The 24,670-nt window shown below is 60.4% G+C and overlaps 1 protein-coding gene across 3 annotated transcripts in view; it reads right to left on the reverse strand.

The window, feature by feature from the left end:
- Window positions 1-13,214: 13,214 nt before the first annotated feature.
- The window catches only part of PRDM16 (PR/SET domain 16), a 309,180-nt gene continuing 297,724 nt past the window's right edge, over window positions 13,215-24,670 (reverse strand). For 2 of the 3 annotated variants that reach the window (XM_064494153.1, XM_031463865.2), the window contains exons 13-17: window positions 21,464-21,633; window positions 20,999-21,173; window positions 17,095-17,331; window positions 16,037-16,211; window positions 13,215-14,823 (exon numbers count right to left, since the gene is read on the reverse strand). In XM_064494153.1, the coding sequence (XP_064350223.1) occupies window positions 14,689-14,823; window positions 16,037-16,211; window positions 17,095-17,331; window positions 20,999-21,173; window positions 21,464-21,633 (892 nt within the window). In that variant the 3' untranslated portion in view covers window positions 13,215-14,688. The remainder of the gene's footprint in view (window positions 14,824-16,036; window positions 16,212-17,094; window positions 17,332-20,998; window positions 21,174-21,463; window positions 21,634-24,670) is intronic. The other variant, XM_064494154.1, reaches the window with a different exon arrangement.

Genomic DNA, 24,670 nt, shown 5'->3' on the forward strand with positions numbered 1-24,670 from the left:
AGAGCAGGTGGCCCCTTGGGACAGCACCCAGATGGCCCCTTGGCAAGACGCCCTCCTTCCCCTTCCCGGGCCTCCAGGCTGGCCGTGCCCCTCCCTGAGAGCCGAATGCTGCTGTGACGGACCCTTGTCTGCAGATATAATTAAGACATGATCGTACCAGATGAGGCCAGGCCCTAAATTGAATGGCAGGTGTCCTCACGAGAAGACAGAGGCCTGGACACACAGACAGAAAGGAGAAGGCCAGGTACCGATGGAGACAGAGGCTGGAGTGAACCAATCTCTGTCTCAGACCGAGGAGTGCTGAGGGCTGCCGGCAGCCACCAGCAGTCAGAACAGGCAGGAGGGGTCCTGCCCTAGAGCTTTCAGAGAGAGCAGGGCCCTCCTGAGACAAGATGGAAGGGGACAGAGCACAACCATTGAAAGAATGACACCAAGATGGCAGAAGATTCAACTCGCGGTAGACTTTGCAGCCAAGATGGTGGAAGGTTTGACTTCCAGTAGACCTGGGGCTTCATTTTACGCTCATTGTAATGGACTGGCCGCTAAGTGGCCCAGCCACAGGCACTGTGACTGTTCCCAGGCGGACCACAAAAGGTCAAAACGTGGGTGGCCCCAGTTCCTGGGACCCCCACCCCTTCCCCAAAGTAGTTGGAATAATCCGCCCGCTTGGTAGCACAGGAAGTCACCCAGCCAGCAGAGGCTAACAGCCCCGGGCCCCGGGCCTCGCGGCTGGGCTCTTGCCTTCTCTGTTTGCTTGTTTGTTTTCAGTTGAAGCACAGTCGGTTACAATGGTCAGTTTCTGGTATGCAGCACACTGTCCCCGTCATGCACAGACACGCATACACTCGTTTGCATGCTTTTTCACTAAAGGTCGTTACACGCTATTGAACCTAGCTCTCTGTGCTCTACAGAAGAAATTTGGTTTTTAAATCTATTTTTATATACAGTGGCTAACATTTGCAAATCTCAAACTTCCAAATTTATCCCTTCCCGCCCCCTCTCTTGCCTTCTGAGATGGCCGCATGCCGTCTACGGATAAATCCACCTGTGTCTCTCTAAAGAAATCCACCTTCCCTCTCCCTGGGCTCGCTCTTGAGTTCTCCTGTGTGAAGCCAAGGGCCCTCACTTGGCGGGGCGCCTCCTGGGCACCCGCCCGAGGCCTGGGGCACCGCCCCGCTCTTGCGCCCCGTTTTCCTGGATTGCTCCGACACCTTGATCTCAGACGTCTGGCCTCCAGACCTCGGAGGGGATGTGTCTCGGTTGCTTTCAGCCCCGTTTGTGGACCTTTGTTGCCACAGCCCAGGAAGACAGTGGGATCTCTCCGTCCTGTCTTCCCTCGGGGCTCCTCTGCCTCGGGTGGGCCTCCTGCTTTGTTCATTTGTTTTTTGTGTCTCTCTTCCCACTGGAACCCATGCTCCAGGAGAGAGGGGGATTGTCTGCAGACGAGGGGCGGCCAGCATGCCCGCTCCCGAGCGCCGGGGTTCCTCTGCTCCTGGTCTCGCCCTGCAGCCTCCGGGAGGCCAGGAGGAGGCCAGGGGCACAGCCATGGCTCCACCTTGCAAAGTCAGCCGGAGCCCGTCCCGCATGTCCGGGCCTCCCCACCAGCCTGGGGAGAATTGAAGGGCAGAAACCTTGCAGAATTGGCTGCCACGTGGCCGCAGGGTCTTTTCCCTCCCCCTCCCCCATGAATGCCTTGGAGGTGACACCACTGTCCCATCATGGGCTTAGGAAGGCCGCCTCAGCCCCGAGCGCCAGGGTCCCGGCGAGGGGGCATAGCCTGCACCCCGATGTTCATCACTGGAAGGTAAGATGTGGCTGGTCAGCTGCATGCCTGGCCTGCCCTGCACTCATGAAATGAGGGGCCCACCCCTCTGGGGTCCCCGGCAGGGGGAGAATGTAGACCCCCGACCCCAAGGCTACCGGAAGTTCCTACAAGAAATCAAGGCTTGTTTGCGAGTGCCCCTTTCCTGTGGCTCCAGGGTGTCCTGAGAGCCTGGAGGTCTTGCTCTGAGTCTCCTAAACTTGTGCTCAGCTGCTGGGGCCGCAGCCCCGAGAGGCAGTGTCCTGAGACCAGCAGCCCCCAGGAGGCCTTTTGGTCTGACCACCCCAGGCTGCCAGGGCCGAGTGGGCAGTGCCCGCTGCCCACCCCAGCCGGCCTCCCCGGGGCCACAGGGAATGCGCAGGGTGGAGGGAAGGGGCAGAACAGCTCTCCTTTCTTCTCCAGCCTGGCATCCGGCTGACCTCTGTCTCCCTGCAGGGTCCCACGGGCGCCGGCCCAGCCTGCGGGCAGCTGGGAAAGGTCGCGTTGACCTCGGCTGATGCGGCGGCTGTGAGTGGGCCTGAGGACAGAGGCTCCTCTGTGCTGGACGACAGGAGGCCCGGGCCGGGTGGGGTCTGCAGATGGGCGTGGGGGCGGCGCGGGGGCCAGGGTGCCGAGGGAGCCTGGTCCTCTCGGGCCCACGGAGCAGGAGGCTCCGTACAGGGAGCACACGCTCACTCCTCTTTGAGCCCCAGAGAGCAAATGGTTGTTACTTCCTGTTAAGCGCCTACTGTGTGCCGGGCCCCATGCATCACCTTGGTGAATTCTTAGAGAAATCCCTAAGGTGTCAACTTCATCACCCCCATTTCATGGAGAGGCAAGGTGTTTGTGCTTTGTCACCTGGCTAGTAAGTGACCCGGCAGAGACGAGAGCCCAGGTCTGTCTGACCCCAAAGCTAAGGCCCCTTCGTAATAAGTAAGGACTACTTCAGTCTTCCCAGTTAAGGGCTTTTTCTAAATGCGTGTATTTGCTTCCAACTGAGAATTTAAAATGTTACAGACATTTTGGCCATGACGAAGCAGCTCCCACCATAGTCAGTAGCAAACTGGGTAGAAATGAGGAGAAGCAACTGTTTCAGACATTGGACAGGCCACAGAGGACACTGGTCCCTGGGAGAAAGGAGCCCATGATGCGAGCCCCAAACCTGCCGACTTTTCTCCGAGAGGCAGAACCAGGCAGAGCATGGTGGCCTCACTGAGCCGAGGGGACAGAGATGGGGTTCAGGGAGGCCACGGAGAGTGGGACTTGTGGGCGGAGGCCTGGAGGGGAGGCAGTGATACAGAGAAAGAGCTCTGGAAACCCTCCTGGGCCAGCCTGAGTGTGGCCCCTGCTGTGCTGTGTGTGTGCAGAGCGAGAGCCCAGGAAGCCAGAAGAAGAGCAGCTCCCAGTGTCCACGCCGGCTGGGGCTCACTGGAAGCCACCCACCAGGAGGAAGAGGCCGGGGGCACCCCAGGGGGACCCCAGGCCATTGGGTGGAGACCAAAGAAGGCCGTGTCTTAAGTTAACCCCAGAGTGAAGGCTGTTCTACACCTGATCTGATGGAGCTTTGAAACAAGCCTTGCAAAGACCAGGCTGACCTCCGAGTCAGTTAACTGCCTGTCGGCATGAAACCCAACATTCTTAAAAGAAGGCCAACAAAATCTAGGGTCTAGACAATTTAGCATTTACAGCCTCCAGCACCCAGTGAACTGTTAGTAGACATGAGGGGAAGCAGGAACATGCGACCTATAAACAGGGGAAAAAGCAGCCAATAGAAAGAGACCCAGAAACGACGCAGGGGACAAACCAGCTGGTAAAGCACTTGAAACAGTCACTACAACTGTTCCAAGGATCTGAAAGAAGCCATGGACATAATCAAAAGAGAAAGTGTAGCGTGTGATGTATACAAAAGAGAAAGCAGAACACCGAATCAAATAAAAATTCTCAAGGCAATAGTATACAAGATACGAAATTTGAAAGGTGTATTGGATGGAGTTAACTGCAGATTAGACAAGACAGAAGAAACGCTCAGTGAGCTCAAAGACGGGGCGACCCCAGTTCTCCAAACTGAAGCACAAAGGGAAAAAGCCAGTAAAAAACAAGCAGAGCCTTGCTGACCTGTGAGATGATATCAGTAAGTGTAACCAGAGGCCCAAAGAGCGAAGGGGGAACGTTTGTTTAAAAAAATAATGGCCGAAAGTTTTCCTAATGAGATTAAAACCTCAAGCCCACAGATCCAAGAGCCTTAATGAACTCAAAGCTCACAAACACAAGGACAACCACACCAGGACACACGCCAGTCAAATGGCTGGAAACCAGTGATGGAGGGAAAATCTCGAGAAGAACTGCCGACCCACCATCAGAAACACTGCAAGCTAAGAGTGCTGGAACAGCATCCTTAAAGTGAGGAGAGAAAACAAAACAGCCACATGTCCACAGCTAGCACAGACATCTTCCAGGGGTGCAAGTGAAATCAAGCTGAGAGAGTCCGTCGCCAGCAGACCCGCACCGCCAGGGGCTGAAGGAAAATGCTGAGAGATACAAATCCAGGTTTGCACAAGGTACAGAAGCCCTTTGGAAACTGTAAATACGTGGATAAATATGACAGGCCTTTTTTTTTTGTATGTGTGTTAAACAGATAATTTAAAAGATAATAGATTATTTAGAGCAAAAATAATAACAGTGCATTATGGAGTTTTTAACATATGGAGAAGTAAAACATAATAAAAGCAAAAAAAAACAGGAGGAAAGTGTAGAGATACACTGTTGCAAATTTCACATAGTTTATGTGAGGTGATACAATGTCACCTAAGGGTAGATCCTAATAGACTGAAGAGAAGTCATTTGACCCGGTCTCACACTTAATGATAAAAGTTTCGGCAAAAGGGACTTGCTCATCCCGATGGTGGGAACCCGAGACGCCCTCCTTGCGCTCCGGCCCGCAGTAAAGCTGCGTGCTCTCACCGCTTCTGTTCAGTGTTGCTCCTGGCCAGGGCAATAAGGCAAGAAGCAGCAGCAGAAGGTCCACGTTTCGGAAAGGAAGATGTGCAGCTCTCTCTCTCTCTCTGACCTGAATGTGCGTGTAAATGATCCCAAAGAATCTGTACGTCATTGTGGATGAGCCCCTCCCCCAGGCTCTCCCCCATACAACCCTCGCCTCCCTTGATTCCCAGAGGAAACCACTGCTTTGAATTTGGTGTTTATCCACCTTAGGCACATTTCTGCTCTTTTCCAACACACATACGTGGCCATAAACAGTCTCCAGTGTTGCTCCTTGAACTTTTAAACTCTGTGAATGGTATCAAGCAGAAGGCCTCTGGTCTCAGACTCCATGCTGGATGGGTGCTGGCAGGGCTCGGGCAGCTGAAGGTCGGAGGCTGAGCCCGCCCCAGATGCCTGCAGTGAGGCAGAGCTGGGAGCCCGCGAGCTGGCCCCGGGCAGGACATGGGCCCCTCTGCTCCTGCCCGGCTACCTCTTCCATCCTGGGTGGCCTAAGGGGGCAGGCACGGTGGGGGTGGGGACCCGCCTCGCCAGCCTGGGCTGGAAGTGCCTTACGGTGGTCCAGGGCCTCCAAGACTTTGAGCAAAGGGAGGGTGGGCAGGACAAACTTTTTGAAAAATCAGGTGAGTGTGTGTAATGAGCCTGCCTCTAGTTAGTTTTTAACAACTGAGTAGTTGTGTAAGAGCAGTGAGGATAGGGGACACTTCGTCCCCCCAGGCAGCTTCCTCAGGCCCTCTGCAGTCATCCCACTCCCCCTGCTCCCAGCCCCGGACACCCCTGGGGCTGCCCCCCAGCCCTGCGCTCGGGCATCACGCCGCCCGCAGCCTCCTCCCCGCGTGCTGGTGGGCGCTCTGGCCGCATGTAAGCCATTGCTCCTTTACTGAGGAGGGGTCTTCCTTCCGTGGACCTCCTCCGAAGATTGTCTTCAGAGACCGAATACACAGAAAACGGCCAGCCAGGCGTAAAGCAGGACTCAGACCCCGACCCACGATGGATGGGAACCAGCTCAGGCAATCAGACGAGAAACCCTGAATCAGTCGGCCCGGAACAGCCAGGCTTCATCAGTTCAGGCAGCTTCCCTAGGTTTTGTCCCTGCGCCCAACTCAGTACCAGACAGAGAAATCCCACTGTGCCCCCAGTCAGTCCCATGGGGTGCCCCAATTCTCATCAGTGCTTACAGCTCCCCCAGGCCCACAGCCCCCATCGGGGCACAGCCAGAACCTCCCCTTTTCCACCGTGAAGCCCCTCAACTCCTCTGCCTGTTTTGGGGTCTCGCCAAACGCAGTGATGGTGGCCGACACCCTTGCCACGTCGAGCTCTGGGTAAATGGCCTTTGCCTGCTCTCTTGTGCATATGTGTGTGTCCTTTAGTTCCACAGATCACACACTTGCTCACCGGTGGGTAACATCTGTGTTCTGTCCGGCTCGACTACGATGAACAAAACCACTGAGAACATGGGGCGCAGATCTTCGCGGTGCTGGTGTCTTCTGCTCCCTGCATTTGCCAGGCTGGCGCCTGCTTTGAACCGGCTCTAAGGCTGGGTGGGCTCTGGGGTCCTGGGGGCCACAGCCGGGTCCCCAGAGAGACGAACCAACTCCCTCCCCTGGGGTTTTGGGCAGGGCCCAGCCCCCTGGGGGGCCCCCCGCTGATGCTCGGCTTCCCCATCTTGTGACCGTGGACCTCCTCCCTCTCCGCCCTGGAGCTCTGGAGCAGACTACCTTTCCTGAGCGGGGTGTAAGTTTGGGGAGGACTTTGCCGGGCGGCGCTGAGCACGGCGCCTTTTTGGGAACCGCGGTCCCGGCTGTGGCTGGCAGCCCCTCCCACCCCAGAACCCCCTTCTGAGCATCTTGTTCTCCTGGGCACCACTCTCTGTCCCTCTGTCCCCACGAAAGCCAGCCTGCCCATGGCCATTCTACCCCAAATTAGGACACTTAATGATTTTTGGAAGACTTAATGCTGCCCCGAGAAATAAAGTCAATGATTTTCAAAATAGCTTCCCTGCCAATAACTGACAGGCTCCCTTGGCCCAAAATGAATGTGAAGAGGAATTCAAAAGCATCTGTTTTCCCAGGAGACAGATTCCTCATTGATACATTTTCCTCCTCTTGAATTTCTCCCCCTGTTTCCAAAATGGAGCCTTCTCCTCGTCCTCTGTGCACAGAGCTGGGCTCCGGAGAGACAGAGTCTGCTTGTCGGCCTGTCCTTGTGTCTCGGTTCTCGTTTCCTCGGGTCCCCCAGACAATAGGGCTCTTATCCGATGGGCTCTTGCCTGAGGCTGCTCCTCTCCCCTCGGGGCTAACACAGAGAAAGGCTGCTGCGCTGAACGAAGCTGGGAGGGCCGGCCCCCCACCGCACCCGCGACAGGAGCTCGGGGAGGGCAGGGTGGGCCCTGCTGGAGGCGACCTTCCATCTCTGCGCATGACTTTTGGAGGTGCGGCCATTCACTAGTTCTGTGATTTGCATCATCCTGCATCATCCGTCCTGGAGAACAGGAGTCTGTTTCCCAGAGGGAAGCCTTCCCAGTGTCTCTGTGCCCTGCGCTCCCGGCAAAGCCCACGTCGGATGAGGGGCGTCAGGTCTCACGGACATCGTCACACCAGCGAGGAAATCACCTTGAACTCTAAACAGCTGCCCCCAGCCACCCTGGCACTGGGACACGCACGTCACTTGCTGTTGTGAAGAAAGCAGAAAGACTCGGAGCCCCAGGTTTGGGGCTGGGGGTCCTGTTCCAAGATTGACGGTAGTTTCTTTTCTCTGGTGGCTACTGGGCACTTCTGTTTAGGGGACCCCAGGCTCATTCCATTTCGATTATTTCCCTCAGAGCCTGTTTAGACCCTTCAGAGGCACTGGGGGTCCCAGAATCCTTATAGGTTGCGTGAGGGCCCTTATAGCAGACCCTCCATCTATTCACCACCCCACCCATCCATCCATCCCTCCCTCCCTCCATTCATCTGTCTGTCCATCTATCCACCCGTCCATCAATCCATCCTTCCATCCATCCACCCATCCCTCCATCCATTCATCCGTCCATCCATCCATCCATCCATCCACCCATCCTCCATCCATTCATCTGTCTATCCATTCATCCATCCATCCACCCATCCCTCCATCCGTTCATCCGTCCATCCATCCATCCATCCACCCATCCCTCCATCCATTCATCTGTCCATCCATCCATCCATCCATCCATCCACCCATCCCTCCATCCATTCATCTGTCCATCCATCCATCCATCCATCCATCCATCCATCCACCCATCCCTCCATCCATTCATCCGTCCATCCATCCATCCATCCATCCATCCATTCATCCGTCCATCCATCCATCCATCCACCCATCCCTCCATCCATTCATCCGTCCATCCATCCATCCATCCATCCATCCATCCATCCATCCACCCATCCCTCCATCCATTCATCCGTCCATCCATCCATCCATCCATCCATCCATCCATCCATCCATCCATCCATTTGTTCCCTCATTTGTTTGTGCAACCTGCCTTCTACTGAGTGTGTTTCGAGCCAGTCTTTGGGGACAGAGAGATAAATCAGGGCACTTTCCATCTTCGCAGCCCCAAGTCCAGTGCATGTGATAGTCTCTGATTTACACATGCAGGAGCCCCTGTGTGTCTTGGGGGCTGAGACGTGGTCTGTTGGGGGAACTCTAAAGCTGTGGGGAGAAGGGGGTTGCCGCCCAATTTCTGACACATAAGCTTGTTTTCTTTTTGCCTCGTGCACCTCAGGGAGGGCCATGCTCCACTGGGGCGTGGGTGGGTTTTGTCAGAGAGGCATCTTGTCCGACCACTTTGGGAGTGGCCGCTGGGAGGATCAGCCGCTGGTGGGGGAGTCCTGGGAAGTGGGGAGCTCTCTCCTGTGGCTTGAGTGGGTGAGGGTGGCGTGGAAAGGGGGCGGGACAGGGAGCTTCAGGGATGGAGAGGAGGCTGGGGCCGTGGGCCAGGTGAGAAGTTATCTGTGGGGCTGGTCAGGTGAGTCAGCTGTGGTGGTCTTGATAGTGAGCAGGTGTTAGGCAACAGAAACGTCACTAAATGCTGGGCTTTCCAAAGGAAGACCCACTTGGAGCAGCTGGAAGTCCAGCCTCCCATGTTGACTCGACTGGAAAGCTGCTGGTGTGGGGAGGACCCCCCATCACCCCGAAACCCCCAGCTCAGGGTTTTTCAGACACGCCCCCTCCACCTGGCACCCCCCAGGTGTGTCTGCCTCCAGGCAGGACGTGCCCTGAACATGCCCGTGTGTGAGGAGCTGGGGGTCTGCCAGCACGTGTGGCGGGGGGTGGGGGGCCCGGGAGAGGCTCAGGGACCCGGGGCAGAGGAGGACCACTTGCATGTGGCAGGTGAGGCTGGCCCAGGGGCTGCCGGGCTAGGGGACGCCTGAGTGACACCAGTTACCCTCTGTGTCAGCAGAAAGAGAGTTTGGGGCGCTCCCCGTTGGCTGTCTCCTGATTTGGGACGTGCCATTCGTCTTTTGAGGTTTAACCATCATTCAAGTCCTCTTGGTTAGAGCAGAATCAGGTTGGGGTGGGGGCAGGCCCCCTGTGGAGGCAGGTGGGCCTCAAGAAGGAATGCCTGGGTGCTCAAAAGTAGGGGCGCCCTGCGGGGGCTGGGTCTGCCTCCCCTTAGACCCAGGCATGTGCTCAGCCCCCATCCACCTGGCCGGCACCCGGGGGCAGGCTCAGACCCTGGCTGGGGGTGGTGTGAGGAAGGAGGGGACTGCTGCTGTGGACAGGGGGCCGATGGGCAGGTCCACCCCGAGGAAGGGGCTGACTGGGACTGGCCGAATGGGATGGGCTCCTCCACCCCCGAAACCCCATGGACGAGAGCTCATGGGGGCAGGCTCTGGGGGTAGGTACACTTGCGGGTAAGCACACCTTGGGGCAGGCACACTTGGAGGTGGGCACAGCTGGAGGGCGCCATGCCTGGAGATGGGCACACCTGGAGGAGGGCGCACCTGGAGACCACCACCCTCACTGCCAGGCCATCCAGGGCACGGGGTGCCTTCTTGGAACTTGTTCTTTTCTGGAAAACGGGAGCAGTTAGGGCGCCCGTCCCGGTGGTGGTGCTGGGGGGTGGCTTCGTGTGCACTGGAGCTGGAGCCTGTCACGCGGGGCTCTCGACCGACGCCGGGGAGCCTCACCACCAGCCACGCCCCAAGCCTGGAGTCTGGTCTCCCACCCCAGGGGCCGTGTTCTCCATCGGCAGAGCTCACAGGCACGGAGGCTTAGAAAAGCACACAGATTTATTGCATATCAATCTCATGTATAAATTCATTGTAGCATCGGAAAGATTACATTTGGTGTACAGTCCTAGTCTACAGCATCAACCTCAAAAATCAGCTTCTCCTAGGCTTCATCTTAAAGGGATTTCTCTACACAAGTACATTTGTCTTCCTCACAAGCATCGAAGTGAAACCAGCAGAATCCCTCTCGGATGACCCCCACGCCGCGTGTCTGTGTTCCGTTCTCCTCCCACTGCGGTCCCCGCGCCGTTTAAGCGGCGTGTCTTTGCCTCGGCAGTCCGCACGCCTGGTCTCGAGGACGCAGACCCTAATCACGTCTTCAGTAAGTGCATCTACGGGGTTTTCCTCTTCATCAGAGTTCCACAAACAGACACGATGATGGCCGCTAAACACACGTCATGCACAGTTTACTTGTAACAAGCAATTTACAGTCGGGGGACACGGGACACACATCAGCCTCCTTCTCAATGTTTTTGTTTTTTTTTTAAGAAACGTTATATGAAAACCAGACATTTACATTTGATTTCTTTTTCAACTCTATACAGTTCTAAAAGAAAAAAACAAAAACGAAGCCAAATCTGCAATGGCGAAGGACGACGCGGACGCTTGGGTTCGGCGTCTTACCAGCGTGTGTGCGCCTGCACTCTCAGTGACACGCTGCGACGCGGGGCTCAGGGTCCCTGGTCTGGGAGAGACAGCGAGGACGCAGAATACACGGAAAGGACCTTTCGCGTTGCTTTGTTCACAAGTGAATTGCACATTTGGAAACTCAAGCTGCCTTTTCATTTTCATTTCTTTTCTTTCTTTCTTTCTTTTTTTTTTTCCAAAAGTGGTAATATGAATCAGGGACAGAAAAGAACAAAACAAAAAACACCGGGACGGCAGGAGAAAAGGAGCGCTCCTTGGAACAACGCGAGGACGCCTTAGTCACAGTATCGCTCGTCGCTACAGACACAGTTTCATGGCTTTGAGACCCGGCTGACCTCCACCGACCAGGAGCAGCTGTGTCCTCGCGTCCCCAGCCGGGAGGGGAGCGAGGGGCCCGGCTCCCTGTCCATCACCCCGGGGAAGCAGCGCAGGGAGCTCTGCCCGGGGGCGCTGCCCCCTCGCCGCTCCCCAACCCCCCAAGACAGCACAGTGAATATAGCTCAGTAGGTTTCAGTCACTTGGGCAGGGGGACGGGGGCAGGGGTACAAGGTCAGGGGCGAGGGGCACCACAATCCAGTGCTTCGAGGCTTCGAGGCTGATACGAGTGATAAGTACTCAGGTAGGAGCTTTGCGGACGCTCACTGAGGAAGCAGCGGGGACAGAGGAGGCCACGGGCCCTCCGGGTTCCCAGGCCAGGCTCTGGGGCCGCAGAGCAGCTGGGCCGATCCGGGTCTGGACGGACTGGCTGCGTTCTTGGACTTGTGCAGGAACGCCACGTGGGCTGGGCAGTCTCTTAGGGTCACCCCATCCACTGACCCACACCCCAGGGTCCCAAGTGGGATGCGGGACCGCACGCAGGAATCAGGGGCTCCTGGGTCCTAGTCGTGAAGGGCTGGCTGGCCCCGGGCCCAACTTGATTGTTCCTGTTCCGGGCGTGAAAGCAGCAGGGGAGGGTGAGGGCCTGCGGGGGCTGGGGGCTGCAGGGCGGGAGGGGAGGGTGAGGGCCTGCAGGGGGCTGGGGGCTGCAGGGCGGGAGGGGAGGGTGAGGGCCTGCAGGGGGCTGGGGGCTGCAGGGCGGGAGGGGAGGGTGAGGCGGCCTCCTTTTGAATTTCTACGTGGGGGTAACTGTCAACAATCCAAAGAGGGACACAGTCATGGCTGTACCGAAGGGCCCTGGCCCTGGGCAAACCTGGCCCAGTGGGACCCTTGGTCTAGAGTCCTGACTCTGGCCCCACCCAGGGACACAGTGGGCGGCCAGACAGCCATCTGTTGCATCCACCCTCTGAAGCTGGAATCACGGGAGTCTCCGGCCCCACCCAGTCCCCCGGCTGACGCTGGAGCCTGGGGGCAGAGAGGGACCAGGAGGGCGGCTGGCTGTGGTCGGGGCAACGCTAAGCTCTGAGGCAAAGCTTCGCGGACGCACCAGGCAAAGGAAGTAACGCTCTCTGTCGGGGGTCCCGGGACAGACCCCGCCCAAACCTGCCCGGTGCTGGGCCGGAGGCCGCTGGGCTTGCGCTAATCACCTGGGGGGCAAACACAGGACTTAAAATGTGCAGCCAGGGTTCTTGGGGAAGGAAGGAAGGAGAGAGAGGAGGTCACGTTCAGGAAGACGGGCTGGAAAGGACCGGCCGTGAGGCCAACAGAGAAACCCCGAGGTGGACGGAAGCGCCGGCCGCAGGGAGAAGACACTCGGGCCTCCGCTGGCCCGAACGTCCCGTTTTGGACAGAGTCATGTCGCAAAAGAAGCACACGCCTTACTCTTGAGCAGAAGAAGCATATAATTTGGGGGTACAGAACGGGGGTTCGGTGTCCGAGGTGGGCTTTTCAAAGGGGTCCCAGCCCCATCAGGGGGAACTAGGGACTCGCACACACCAGGCGGGTCCGGCCGGGGCGGGCAGGGTCGAGGACGCTTCTGGGGGGGGGGTGTGAGCAGCTGTGTTTGCGAATCCTCACGGGGGCGGCCTCACGGCCAGCTTCTCCACAAGCAGCTTCTCCAGCCGCCCCGAGGGCGACTTTCCAGCCTGCGCCCAGGCGCACGGGGCTCTCAGTCTGTTCCCTTGATTGGATTTGGGGAAGGCCGAAGCTCTCCCCCATGGGCTCCGCAGGTCTGTACCTGCTGCCCTCTGGGACCTCCCACCGCAGGTCTCCGCAATGAGCCTGACCTCCCCGGGCCCAGGTGGACGATTGTCTTGGCCCGGCGGAGCGACCGGACGCGTGGCTGCACCACAACCATTTGCATTTTCACACTCTTTTTTTAAGGGCAACTTGGGCAAATTATTTTCTATTCTTGTTGGGACGCCCTTCTTTTTTCTTGCAAACATTAAAAGAAATAAATAGAACACTTGTCTTAAATGCAAATGCAACTGAAACTCAAATTTAACAAAAACACGTGATTGTCTGGAAAACGGGCGGCAGGGGCGGCAGGGGCGGCAGGTTTCGCTGCGGGGGGGCACGCGGGGTATTTGGCACATTAAAGTCGCCCCGCCCCCTGGTTACGGATCACACAGCACACAACCTTATTACAAGGGTTTGGTCCTTCACTAGATCCTTATATTAACATTTCTTCACAATAAGAACGTCTAATGCCAAAATACTGTTAAGGAAAAAATAAAATAAGAAAAGAAATTAATTAGAAAAAATTACAAGTTATATACAGATTAAGGTAAATTCCATCAGGGAAAAAACACTACTCTTCGAAATTGGCCCCTAGGGGAATAATTTAAAGCCCATCCGAGTGGAGAAGCAGCCGGTCCCCGGGGAGGCGCCGGCGCTGCGCTGTCCTTGCTCTTTGCGGCGGGTCGTGTCTGGATGCCCTTCGTTCTGGAGCCGGGTCCCGCCCGCCAGGAACCCACACAAGGAGCGAGGCGGCAGTCGTGTCCTGGAGCCGGGGTCTCAGGTGCACGCAGAGCTCGGCCGCCTGGAGCAGGGGAGCCACGGGAGTGTGCCCCGCAGCGGCCCCCGGGATGCCCACTTCCTTCCGCCGTCCATCTGGTGGGGGTGGGTGAGGGCGGGGGTGCAGATCCGAAAGTGGCTGCAGGCTCGGCGGCACCGACCCCTCTGCCCTGGGGACCGAGCCCCCACTCTGACCTTCCCCAGACAATTGGGGGGCCTTGGTGGGGGCCACGGGCACGAACCACGTGTCACACACTGACAGGCACATCTCCGAGCCCCAGCCTCGGGCCGGCCCAGGACACCCTACCCAAGATTTCCGGGCACAGTCTGAACCCGCTCGCAGGAGTGGGCCCGCCCCCTCAGTGCTGCCTGGGGGCGCCCTGCGTCTCCTTGGCTTTACAAACAGGGTCGGGGATAGAAAATGTCTCCATCATCTACAAAGAACACCTCCCAACACTGTGCTGCTTCTCAGGCAGGTCTGGGTCTGCAAATAAGCTGAGATTTCAAAGCAATGCAAAATTACTTTTAAAAAACAATTTCCAAGTCACTTTGTGATTTTTTTCTTTTAAAAATACTGTCTATTTTTAAAACCACATGCTTAAATAGACTCTGTCATCAATAAGATTACCAAAAGGGCCGTTCTGGTCATTTTCACTATAAAAACCATCTGGCGACTCCCTCTGCAGAGCACACCCAGCTGCCCCTTCCCTCCCGGGACTCCACGCGGGCGCCCAGGGTGGCCACTGGCTTCAGTTCGGGACTCGGATCCCGCCCTCGCCCCTGGGTGGACTCCACGAGCAGCTCCCCTGCGCTGAGCCCCGATGGGCCTGTGCTGTGCCACCTTGGGTGCCGCTGTCCTCAGCGCCAGTTCCTGGAGAAGCTGAAGCCTTCCAAGGATGTCCGGGTTCTGGGTTTTCACTGGAGAAGTTCGAGCTGAACTGTGGTGGGGGGACAGGTGCTGAGGAGTGGCCACTTGGCCCCGGGCCGCACCGGCTCCCAGGCCCTCGCCTCCATCTTCCACAGCTGGGATTCCTGTTGGGATGTTGGGGGCCCGTGGTGGCCTTGCCTGGACTCTGACCCCAGCCCCTTCTGGGTCGGTCAGAGGTGGTTGATGGGGTTAAAGGCTCCAGACTCCGGTGTGGCTCCTGTGATGTTCAGCCAAGCGTCCAGAGGGCTCTGGGAGGAGGCGTGGAGAGACGTGTCCTCCGAGAGCGACAGCATCATTGCGTACGCCTGGCGGGGAGAGGACGAGGGTGCAGACAGGACAGGCTGTGAGCGGCGTGGGCCAGGGCCCTGCAGGCCCAGGCTGCTGCATCCTCGCCCCTCCCGGCCTCCCACACCCTCCGACTGGCCTCAGATCCAGACGTGCGGTGAGGGCAGGGCGCGGGGCCGGCCCACAGAGGAGGCATTGGCGGTGGGAGGGCTGGGCAAAAGCAGGACCTCCCCTGGGCCCCTGTGCAGAGGGCGCCAAGACGCCCGGATGGCCAGGGACCTTGTGCAGGGGCTCCCTCAGCCTCTCGGGGCCACACCCTCCTTTGCAGAAACTTCCCCACCCCCGTGATCAGCACGGATTCACCCTGCTCTTTGGAGGGACTGGGGACTGCTAGACCCTCGTCAGCGAGGCTCAGGCCCTGCCTGGTGGGGCCTGTCCCGCTTGGACTACCACAGTGACAGCACAAAGCTATTTCGGGGAAGCCGCCTGGAGCCCGGCTTCGTCCGCAGGGTGTGAGTGGACGGAACGCCGGCTGCTCAGAGCAGGCAGGGGCAGACCAAGCCCACCCACGTTAACACTCCGGACAGGATTAGTAAGAAGACAAAGACAGACACACAGACGGTTTCGCTGAGACTCGGGTGGGCTGCAGGTGGTTGAGTGAAACCCCCGCCCCCCCGACTGGGGACAAGCAGGAGGCAGGTCCTGCGGAACCTACACCGAGGGGCCGGGGTGAGACGTGCCGGGCCAGCCCGTTGCCCCGCCGACCCGCTCACAGCTCCTGCTTGGAATCGGTGACCCCGCACGGGGCAGTATCCCCCAGGAAACCCCTGGCCTGCCATCACTCTTGCTCGGGTCAGAGGTGGAGGGAGGCCGTTGCAGCCGCGAGGGCAGGACACCTGCTGGCGGGCACCTCCCGCCGGGGGCGTGAGCACAGTGACCCATGTGTCCGTGAACACTGCAGTGGGGGGGGGGGCTCCCAGGTGAGGGTCCGGCTTGTACTCATCTGCCCTCGACCTCTCCCTGCCCTGCCCGTTTGCGGGACACTGGGGTCACTTGGGGTCTCTCTAGCTGATGCGATGGGCACAGGAGGGCCACGGTGGGTCCTGGGAGTCCCCCAGGCAGGCATGGGACGGCCACAGTGAGAAGCGGGCTGTCCCTGGTGGAGGCGGCGCGGCTGGCGCCTGCCGTCCAGCCTGGGAAAGGGGATGGGGGTGGGCTCTGGCGGGTACCTACCTGGTTCTTAGCCTGCCTGTACAGGGTCTGTTTTAAAGCCTCAGAATCTAGAGTGGAATTAAGCACATCTTTAACTTCAAATGCTTCCTCAGCTGCTCTGCGGAGATCCAGCCCCTTCCCAAAAGTCGGCATCGGCTCCAAAGCTAACAGGCCGCCTGGTGGCTCCTCAGCACACCTGCACCAAGGACCGGGAGGGGGCCTGCCGTTAGCTGGCCCGGCCTCTGGCCACCTCTCCGACGCCCCATGGCTGGCACTGTGCCTGCATGCACGCCACAGCAACTCCAAGAGCCACATGCACAGGGAGACAGACACACGGACACACGGACACCTGGACAGAAGTCACACGATGCAGGAGCCACAGATGGAGGGCAGGAGGAGGTGAGTGCGTGCACACACACTGCAAGCGGCAGGCAGGGCACCCGGGTCTCCGGGGATGGAGGATGGGAGGAGGGCCTCGGGTCCACAGAATCTGGGTGGCTCTGGAGGAGCCCGGGGCTCCCTCTCCCAGGACCCATGGGTGCAAGGAAGCGGACCATCTCCGGAGGGCCTCCTGGATCTACGCCCACCCCCTCCCGCAGGGGGGTGCTGGTAGCATCCCTGGTGCCAGAGGTAGGTGGCGAGCAGTCAGGACATGAAGGAAGAGGCTCTGGCCCACCAACCCCCAAAACTAGGGGTGGCTCAGCCCCTACCCCACACAGCCTGCAGGAGGCCAGAGGTCACAGCACTGGCCTGACGGGCAGGTCTTCCGCAGGGGCCGCGGGTCTAGGACCAGAGCCCTCTCAGCCTTCCCCTCCCCGGCTCTGCTTCCAGGCCTGGGTAAGTGTGCATGCGTGTGCACGTGTGTGTGAGAGTGTGGGGGGCTGGGCCCTGACCCCTCTCCTCGGGCCTGGCCTCACCCTGGCCGCACACAGAGGTCCCTGCGGCAGAAATGCCCGCTGCGAGGGCGGGCAAGCCCATCTGGAGGACGGCGGGCTCCCGACGGAGGTCGCCCCCGGGATGCTCGGCCCCTCCCTGCCGGGGGCGCCCAGCATGCGAGGCCCGCAGAGGCCGGTGCCCACCTTCGGGTGTGATCGAAGCCCACAGCCAGGGGGGCGGGCGGCTCCTCGTCCTCCTCGTCCTCGTAGGCGCCCTGGGGCTCGGGCGTGGGGGACACGGTGTCGTCCTGAGACTTCCCGGCCAGGCTCTCCTCGTCATCCTCCTCCAGGTCCTCCTCCTCCTCCTCTTCCACGTCCCCCGGCTTCCCGCGGGCCAGGCCCGGGCACTGGGAGGCGCCGTCCAGGTCCTGGACCTCCGGCCTGAAGTGACACGGGAGGGAGTTGGCTGCAGACCCCAGAGGCCAGCGGCGTGGCTTCAGGTGGTTTGAACTCCACTGCCCTCCACCCGACGGCCTTCCCGCTGCCTTCGAAGAGAGCCTGCCTTCCCGGTCACTAAGCCCGCAGAGCTGCGGTCTGGAGCGGCTGGTTTCCGCCCTTGGCCTCAGCCGCCATCCTTGTGGTTCAGGGAGAGAAGGGAGCCTGCTGGAGGCAGAGCACGGACCGCTCGGCAGCGTGAACACGGCCTGTTCAGGGGCTTGGGGAAGGAAGTCACGGCCCGCCTGTGGGGAAGGGGGCCCTGGGCGCGGGCGCTCGGGTCGGACCCCGCACGAGGAGCACAGGAGGTTTGCCAGCCCAGCCCTGACGGGTGCTTGCTGCCCCCCGCCCGCCGTGAGGGTGTGAGGACGGGGCGGCCCCAGGCGAGGGACCCTCTGCAGATGGAATGTCTGGGGTCGAGGGTTCTGGACATCCAGGGCTGGGCCATTGTCAGCAGTGGAAGCCGCCAGGATGAGTGTGCTTCAGAGGCTGGGGGAGTGTCCCCTGCAGCCCAGACCCCACCTCATCTCCCGTGGGGTCACTGCAGCCGGGAGAGCCTTTCTGACTCTGGGTCCTTGTATTGAAAGGGAAAGACAAGCAGAGAGTGGGAGGGAGGGTGCAGTCCTCTCAGGAAACGTCACTGGGGTTCGTCTGATTCGTCTGCAAGCCTGGGACCAGGTGCCGTGGCCAAAGGTGGGCTGGGCCTGAAGCTGCCTGGGCAGGTGGGTGGAGGGGATGGGGAGGGCGAGGCTCACGCTTACTGAGTCCGAGCTCTGAGTCCCAGACCCGCTCCTTCCTGGACCTCCCACGGCCCGCAGGAATTAGCCCACTGCTGTCGGGGAGACTGAAGGCCCTGCTCGGGTCATCGGGATAAGGGGGGGCATCCTCTCTCAGTGATCGCTGCCTCCAAACACAGGGGAGGACCGGGGCTGGGGAGACCCCGACGGCCCTGCTCTCAGCCGCCTGGCCTTTGCTTCCTGCTTCTCCACGGGGGAGTGTATGGACGCCGACAGTCCTCCCGCCCTCCAGGACGAGCAGAAGCCCGCCCTGCTTCCTGCGTCGCTGGGCGCCCGTGCTGGTCACTGGGCACACGCCCGTCCACAGGGGTGAGGCCCACGGGGCCGGGTCTGGCTTCCGTTCCTGGGTCTCGATAGGGCCCCCTTGGGCAGGGCCTTGCCTTTTCGGAGCCCACGCCCTCTGGGCGACCTGAGAACAGCCCCCACGCTGAGGGCTGATGAACAGCACAGGTGGGGAGCCCAGGCAGACGGGGCTCCGGTCATGTTCGGAGTCGTGTGTGTGGCTGCTGCGCGGGTCAGCCCTCTGTGGGAGCAGGGAGTCTCTGTGCTCCCAGCCCCACCCGCACAGAGGGTCTGCTCATCCGTAGGAGGCCTGCGTCCAGCACCAGTGCTCAGTGGCTGGGGTTGGGGGCACAGAATAGAGGTCTGGCTGGAGACAGGTGCAGACAGAGAGGACACAGGGTGACTGCCAGGCCTCCAAACAGCTGCTCGGATGCGGGGGTGTCCCCAGGGCCACCATCACAAAGCATCACAGCTCAAACAGGCCTGGAGTCTAGACGTCTGAGGTCCAGGCGTCACAGGGCTGGTTCCCTCGGGGCCTGGGGGACAGAAGCCCTCCCAGGCCTCTCCCAAGACTCTGGTGGTTTGTGGCCACCCTTGGGCTTCCTTGGCTTGTAGACGCATCCCCTGACCTCAGCTTCACCTTCACGTGGCATCTCCCGGGGTGCATGTCTGTGTCTAGAGTTCCCCTTTTTATAAGGACATTGGTCCTATCGGATATGGGCCACCTGACTCCAGTAAAACCTCATCTTAACTTATGAGTTTTGCAGAGACCCTCTTTCCAAATAAGGTCACACACGGAGGTGCTGGAGGTTGGGACTTCAACGTGGGAATTCTGGGGGTACGATTCAGCCCAGAAGTTTATGCCTGTGTGGGGCCAGGAAGCCTGGCAGACCCTGAATTCTCTAGCTCTGGATGAGAACCAGATAACGTTAACACTGGCCCCAAACAGAACTCTCAATATCCTACCACTTATGCACATTAGTGGACAGATGTCAACTGTGACCGTGGTTCCCATCACGATGTGGCGGCACCTGCAGGGGGCTCCCAACTCCCGGGATGAGCCAGGACGGGCCATCTGGGAGCCGGGGCTTGTGGCCCAGCTCTGCTCCAGGCTGTCTGGGTGGCAGGGGCCAGCCTGCTGTGTCTGAGCCGAACTTGCTGCCCCACACCCCGGGGGCCCTGCTTGAGATGCTCTGCTCCCCGGGTTGGGGTGGTACCACCCCTTTCCCCTCCCAAGGACGCGCCTCTGTCCTGGTGGCTCTCCTGGAGTGTCCTCCTGGTGGCTGAGAGCTGGGCCTGCCACCTGAGCCCAGGGCGTGGGAGCCCTTCCGGTGCTCCCCCTGCCCCACGGAGGACGCCCCCACCACATCCTTGTTGGGTCTCCTCTGGCTTTGCTGGGGGCAGGAAGCCACAGTCCAGGGGACGGCCTTTAATAAGCGGGATGTGCCTCGTGGCCTGGCCGTGGGCTTCAGTGAGGCCTGGCCCCGGGTGCTCAGGTCTGTACTGGGCTAACAACGGACAGCTCTCGGGTGGAGCCACAGGGCTGAGGAGGATGGGCAGGGCTGCAGAGCAGGAGGCTGCTCCGGGATCCAGATCTCCGCTGCCCAGCAGGGTGGGGCTCTGGGAGGCACAGCCCATGCCAGCCTCTCCCACCGACCCCGCCTCTGACCTGGGGGTCAGATGAGGCCTCCCCTCTCAGGGCACGGATTTAGGGCTTAGAAGAGCCAGGAACAGTCCAGGTACCACATCTGTCTGTCGATCGGACAGGTCTTCCCAGTGCCCTGCTCTGCCCCCGGGAGAACCCGTGAGCGGGAGATGCAGCCGTCCTGGGGGAGGCAGGGTGTCTGGGGGGTGGGGAGGGCCCCGAGCTCCAGGGGACGGCGGGGGCCCTGGCTCTGGGCTCTGGGCCTGCCTGTGAGGCTGGAGCAAGGCTCCGCCTTCTCTGGGCCTCCTTTCCGTCCGCAGAATTAGGGGAGCACATCCCTGAGGACTCTCGGAGTTTGGGCGTCTCTGATTCTCGGGTCAGCGGAGCCTTGGGAGGGAGGTTATGCACAACACCCTCCACCCTTAATGAAGTCCTTCACTTTCCCGTTGTGTGTGTGTGTGTGTGTGTGTGTGTGTGTGTGTGTGTGTGTGTGTTTAAAGGGGCAGTGCTCTTAAGGGACCTTTCATGCCTCGGATGAAGTGAGAATGTTCTCAAGTTTCAGGGCTGTGGCAGAGCTCCTGGCAGCAGCCCTCACCTGGCCGGTGTTCTGCCGCCCGTCTGTCAACATCCAGGCCAAACCGGGCTGTTTCCTAAACGGCCCCCGTGCCGGCGCTGCACCGAGCGTGTGACACACACCGCCACACACACCACCGGTCGAGGGTGCTCGTTCTGATCCCTCTCAGGTGAGAGACTGAGGCAGAGGGGGTGGAGCGGGCTGCAGAGCGCGTGTGCCTGCCCTCTGCAGGCCCCCCCCCCCCCGCTCAAGCACCAGGCGGGGGCACCTGTCTGGGCGTGACTGTACCCCCGGGCCCCAGGAGGGGCGTCTTACCGTTTGTCTGTTCGTGATGATGCTTGGTTCATCTCGCTGTTGGCGATGAAGTTTCTGATTTCAGAGAAATACGAGTCTTCCTTCTCGTCTAAAAGTGCGTGGTTGTCCGACTCGGAGGTGGGGGAGGAGGCGCCGGTCCCCAGGTGGTTCGTGAGGACCCCGGAGTGCTGGCTCACTGCGGGGTGCGGGAGCATCAGAGGAGGTGCGCCCTGCGGAGCCCCTCCCTCCGGGGCACACGGGGGTGGGGTGGTCAGCCGGGCGAGGAGGGTGCGTGTTTGGGGTGCTCCCAGGGAACCCACTTCTTAGGAAGACCCGCGAGCACGAATTCTCCTTGATGAAAACGAGTTGAGGGGCGATGCTGGGCTGTCCTGCGGGACTGGCGTGTCTCCCTCCTCCGTCCTCTGCCTCCCCTGCCCCGCTGCCCACCTGGCGCCCCGCCCCCCGCTGCCCCGCCCCCCAGCCCACCTGGTGCGTGCTCGTGCTCATGCTTCTTGAGGTGCCGGTCCAGGTTGGTCTGCTGCCCGAAGCACCGGTTGCACAGGTGGCACTTGAACGGCTTCTCCTTGTTGTGAATGTTCCGGACGTGCCGCTGAAGGTTGGAGGAGATGCTGAAGGACCGGTCGCAGTACTTACACCTGGAAGACACGGGTGCTCAGAGGAACCCGGCCGGCCGCGGGGCCTGGGCCCTGCACCCCTCCCCAGGCCTGGCGGAGACCCCTGCCCACGCGGTTCCCCTGAGGCCGCTGGCTCACAGCCAAAGCAGCCCTAGGAAGCAGGTGCCCCCCTCGACTCCTGGGCGCTGGGCAGCTTCAGAATGTGCTCCCCGCTGGCAGAGGGGACGCTCTGGGGGCTGAGCCCCCAGCTGTGCGTCAGGGGGACCCTCCAGCCTCTCTCAGCATCTCCCACCCTCTGCTGTCTGGGTCCCCCAGTGCGGAGGCCGGAGGCCGAGGCCTGATGGTCTGTGAGCAGAGGGTGACACGCTCCTGGCAGCCTCAAGGGGGCAGCAGCGCACCAGGAAAGATGCTCCGGGCCAGTTTTCCCGGGAAGGAGGGGCCCAGACTCCCCGGCAGAGAGACCCCCATCCTGGCACCGGGAGGGCGAGGAGGGCTGGCCTGGTCCTGGCCCCTCTTAGCGGTCCTCGGGCGGACCCTGTCTCCCTCGGGGCCTCAGTTGCCAGTCCACGAAGGGGCGTGGGGCTGCCTCGAGTCTCCAGCATCCTCCACTGCCCTAAGGTCAGGGGGCTCTCGGCCCTGCCCCATCAGGCTGCCTCCTGCACACGGACGCCCTGCGGCTGAGGGCACCACCAGCCCCATGTGCCCACGTGATCTTTGTGCGTCTCCGCAGGGGCACCCGCTGCCAGCCTGCACCACGAACTTGGGAGATGGGAGAGAGACGCGCCTGCCTCCAGACGCTTCGGGTGCGTCTGTCAGAATGCTGCCTGGACGTTCCGAGCTCATCGAAGCAAAGCGCTCACTGCTGGGCAGCTGCCGCGGGGAACAGTCTGCCCCGGGGCAGGTCCCCCTGGGTGTGGGGCCTGTGCGGGGCACGGCCTTCACGACCACAATCGGAGGCCCTGAGGTCCGGGAAAGAGAGGGTGATTCCCCCGCTTTATAAAGTGAGGGCCCGACGACACCGGCACCAAGAAGCAAGAAGCAGAGGGATGTGTAGGGGGACATGGGGTGCGGAGGACCCGCAGCTCCACAGACGGCACTGCCCCCCCGGCGGCAGGAGTCCAAGCACAGGCCGGACAGCTCACTGCGGGCACCCCCCGTGCCGTGCGTCCAGCTGGGCCACGGCAGCAGGACTCTGGCTGGGGGCTCTGGTGCGCACGTGTGTGCGCGGGCAGCAGGGCGTCAGCATGGGAGATAACGTTCATCCAGGGGGCGTGCACACCGAGCCTGCCATTCCTGTTTCTTTGGGAACGCAGGACCCTTCTGCCAGCTCTGCCAGCGGCTGTGCGCGAACTTGGAGCAACGGGGATGCTGAGTGCAGAAACGGGGCTGGGAGAGGAGCTTGGTCACAGACCTGGCGCTCCCTCTCCAACCTCCGCGGGGCGGGCAGGGGCCAGGGGGTGGTGGGCAGCCATGCATTCAGTTTGGTCACAGAGTCCTGAATCTGGCCCTCTCCTGGTTCTAATCTAAATAAATGGCCCAGGGAAATGCATTTGAAATTTAGGGGAGCGGTGAGCCCAGGGCTGCGAGGGAGCAGGGTTCTCCAAGCAGCTGGGATTTGTGTTGTAAATAAGCTGACAAGTGGCTAGTGAAATTTATGGCTGTGCTGTGTAAAATCACACACCGTCGCGCTCCGACAGGAATGAGAGAGCACAGACTGGCCGGCCCGGGGACCTTGCCGTGACCGCGTCTCCGCCATCCTGGGGAAGCCAGCCAGGGTGTGGGGAAGGTGACACGGCCCCGGGTGGGCGGCAGCGTCCTCCCGGGACCCAGTGGGGCCATACCTGCCATCACAGGGAGAAGTCTTTTGGGAACTGTGAAAGCCGGGAAAGGGAGAAAGAAGAGACTGTGAAACCCAGCCCCGATCATAAAACCAACAAAGGAGGGACACGTATGTGCCACTCGTAGCCCCGACGGCAATGGTGACGGGAACTTGCTGGGGCGCTATGGCGTAATTCAGGCAGCAGGACGGGAGCCCAAAAGGAAATGAACGGCAGGTGGGGAGGCAGCATCCTTAAGCCAGAACCCCAGGTCCCACCAGGAGCCCACGGCCAGCCCACGGGCACCCGCGTCGAGTGTGGCTCAAGGTCCCCTGGCAGCAGCCTGCAGGGACCTCTGAGCCCGGCTGCCAGGACAGGTGAAGGAAGCAGCCTGCCTCACTCCCAGGCCAATTTCTAAATTTCTCCACCCGCATCTCAACAAGCCCTACGTGCTGGAGCTTGAAGAGATGGTTCCCAGTCCACGCGAAGATCTGTGAGCCGGGAGAAGCCGTCAGCAGGTGGCCGTGGGCTCGCCGGCCGGAGGTTTGACCTCCCCTCTAGGAAGCACCCATCGCACTAAAGGGTCTTTCTTTCCCCACGTCAGGGCTTTGAGACACACCCTGAGGGACTGTAGATGATCTCAGGCCAGGACTTAAAAGGAAGCACATTCCAGTGTCCAAGCACCCAGGACAGCGCGCGAAGAGCCCTGCTCCCTCCTGCCTGTGAGGGCCCCACACAGCCTGGCCTCTCAGGGCGCACAAGTAGCGCACACGCAGCGCACACGCGTGGGCGCCGGGCAAGCAGTTTTAATCAGCGTTTCCTGGGGGGCCTGGCCTGTGCCGGCACCGGGTTCTGTGGACCCAAGGGCACATTTTCCTCCTCCAGCTCAGGCCCCTCTGACTCCCAGAGCGAGCCAGGGAGCCCGGTGACGTCACCAGCAGCCACCGCCCCCAACCCCTCACGGCAGGGCTGCCCCGAGCCAGATCAAGGCAGGATTTGCAACGCAAACTTTCAGAGTAATGGTTACTCAAGTCGACTCTCACGAGATTGGAAAAAGCACAAGAAATAGATGATAATTAAATCCTATAAACACGGCCCTGACCCCTCCCCGTCCCCCCAGGGGGTTCTCACACACGACACTGTCCAGAAGTCAGTTCTCCTTACAGAAAACACTCACGGCTCATTTTCGGGGAGGGAACTGGGCCACACCAGCCTTGGTTAAGTTGTAAGCCACTTTTTGA

The sequence above is a fragment of the Camelus dromedarius genome, chromosome 14 (assembly GCF_036321535.1).
Source record: "Camelus dromedarius isolate mCamDro1 chromosome 14, mCamDro1.pat, whole genome shotgun sequence".
In the NCBI taxonomy this organism is placed as follows: domain Eukaryota; kingdom Metazoa; phylum Chordata; class Mammalia; order Artiodactyla; family Camelidae; genus Camelus; species Camelus dromedarius.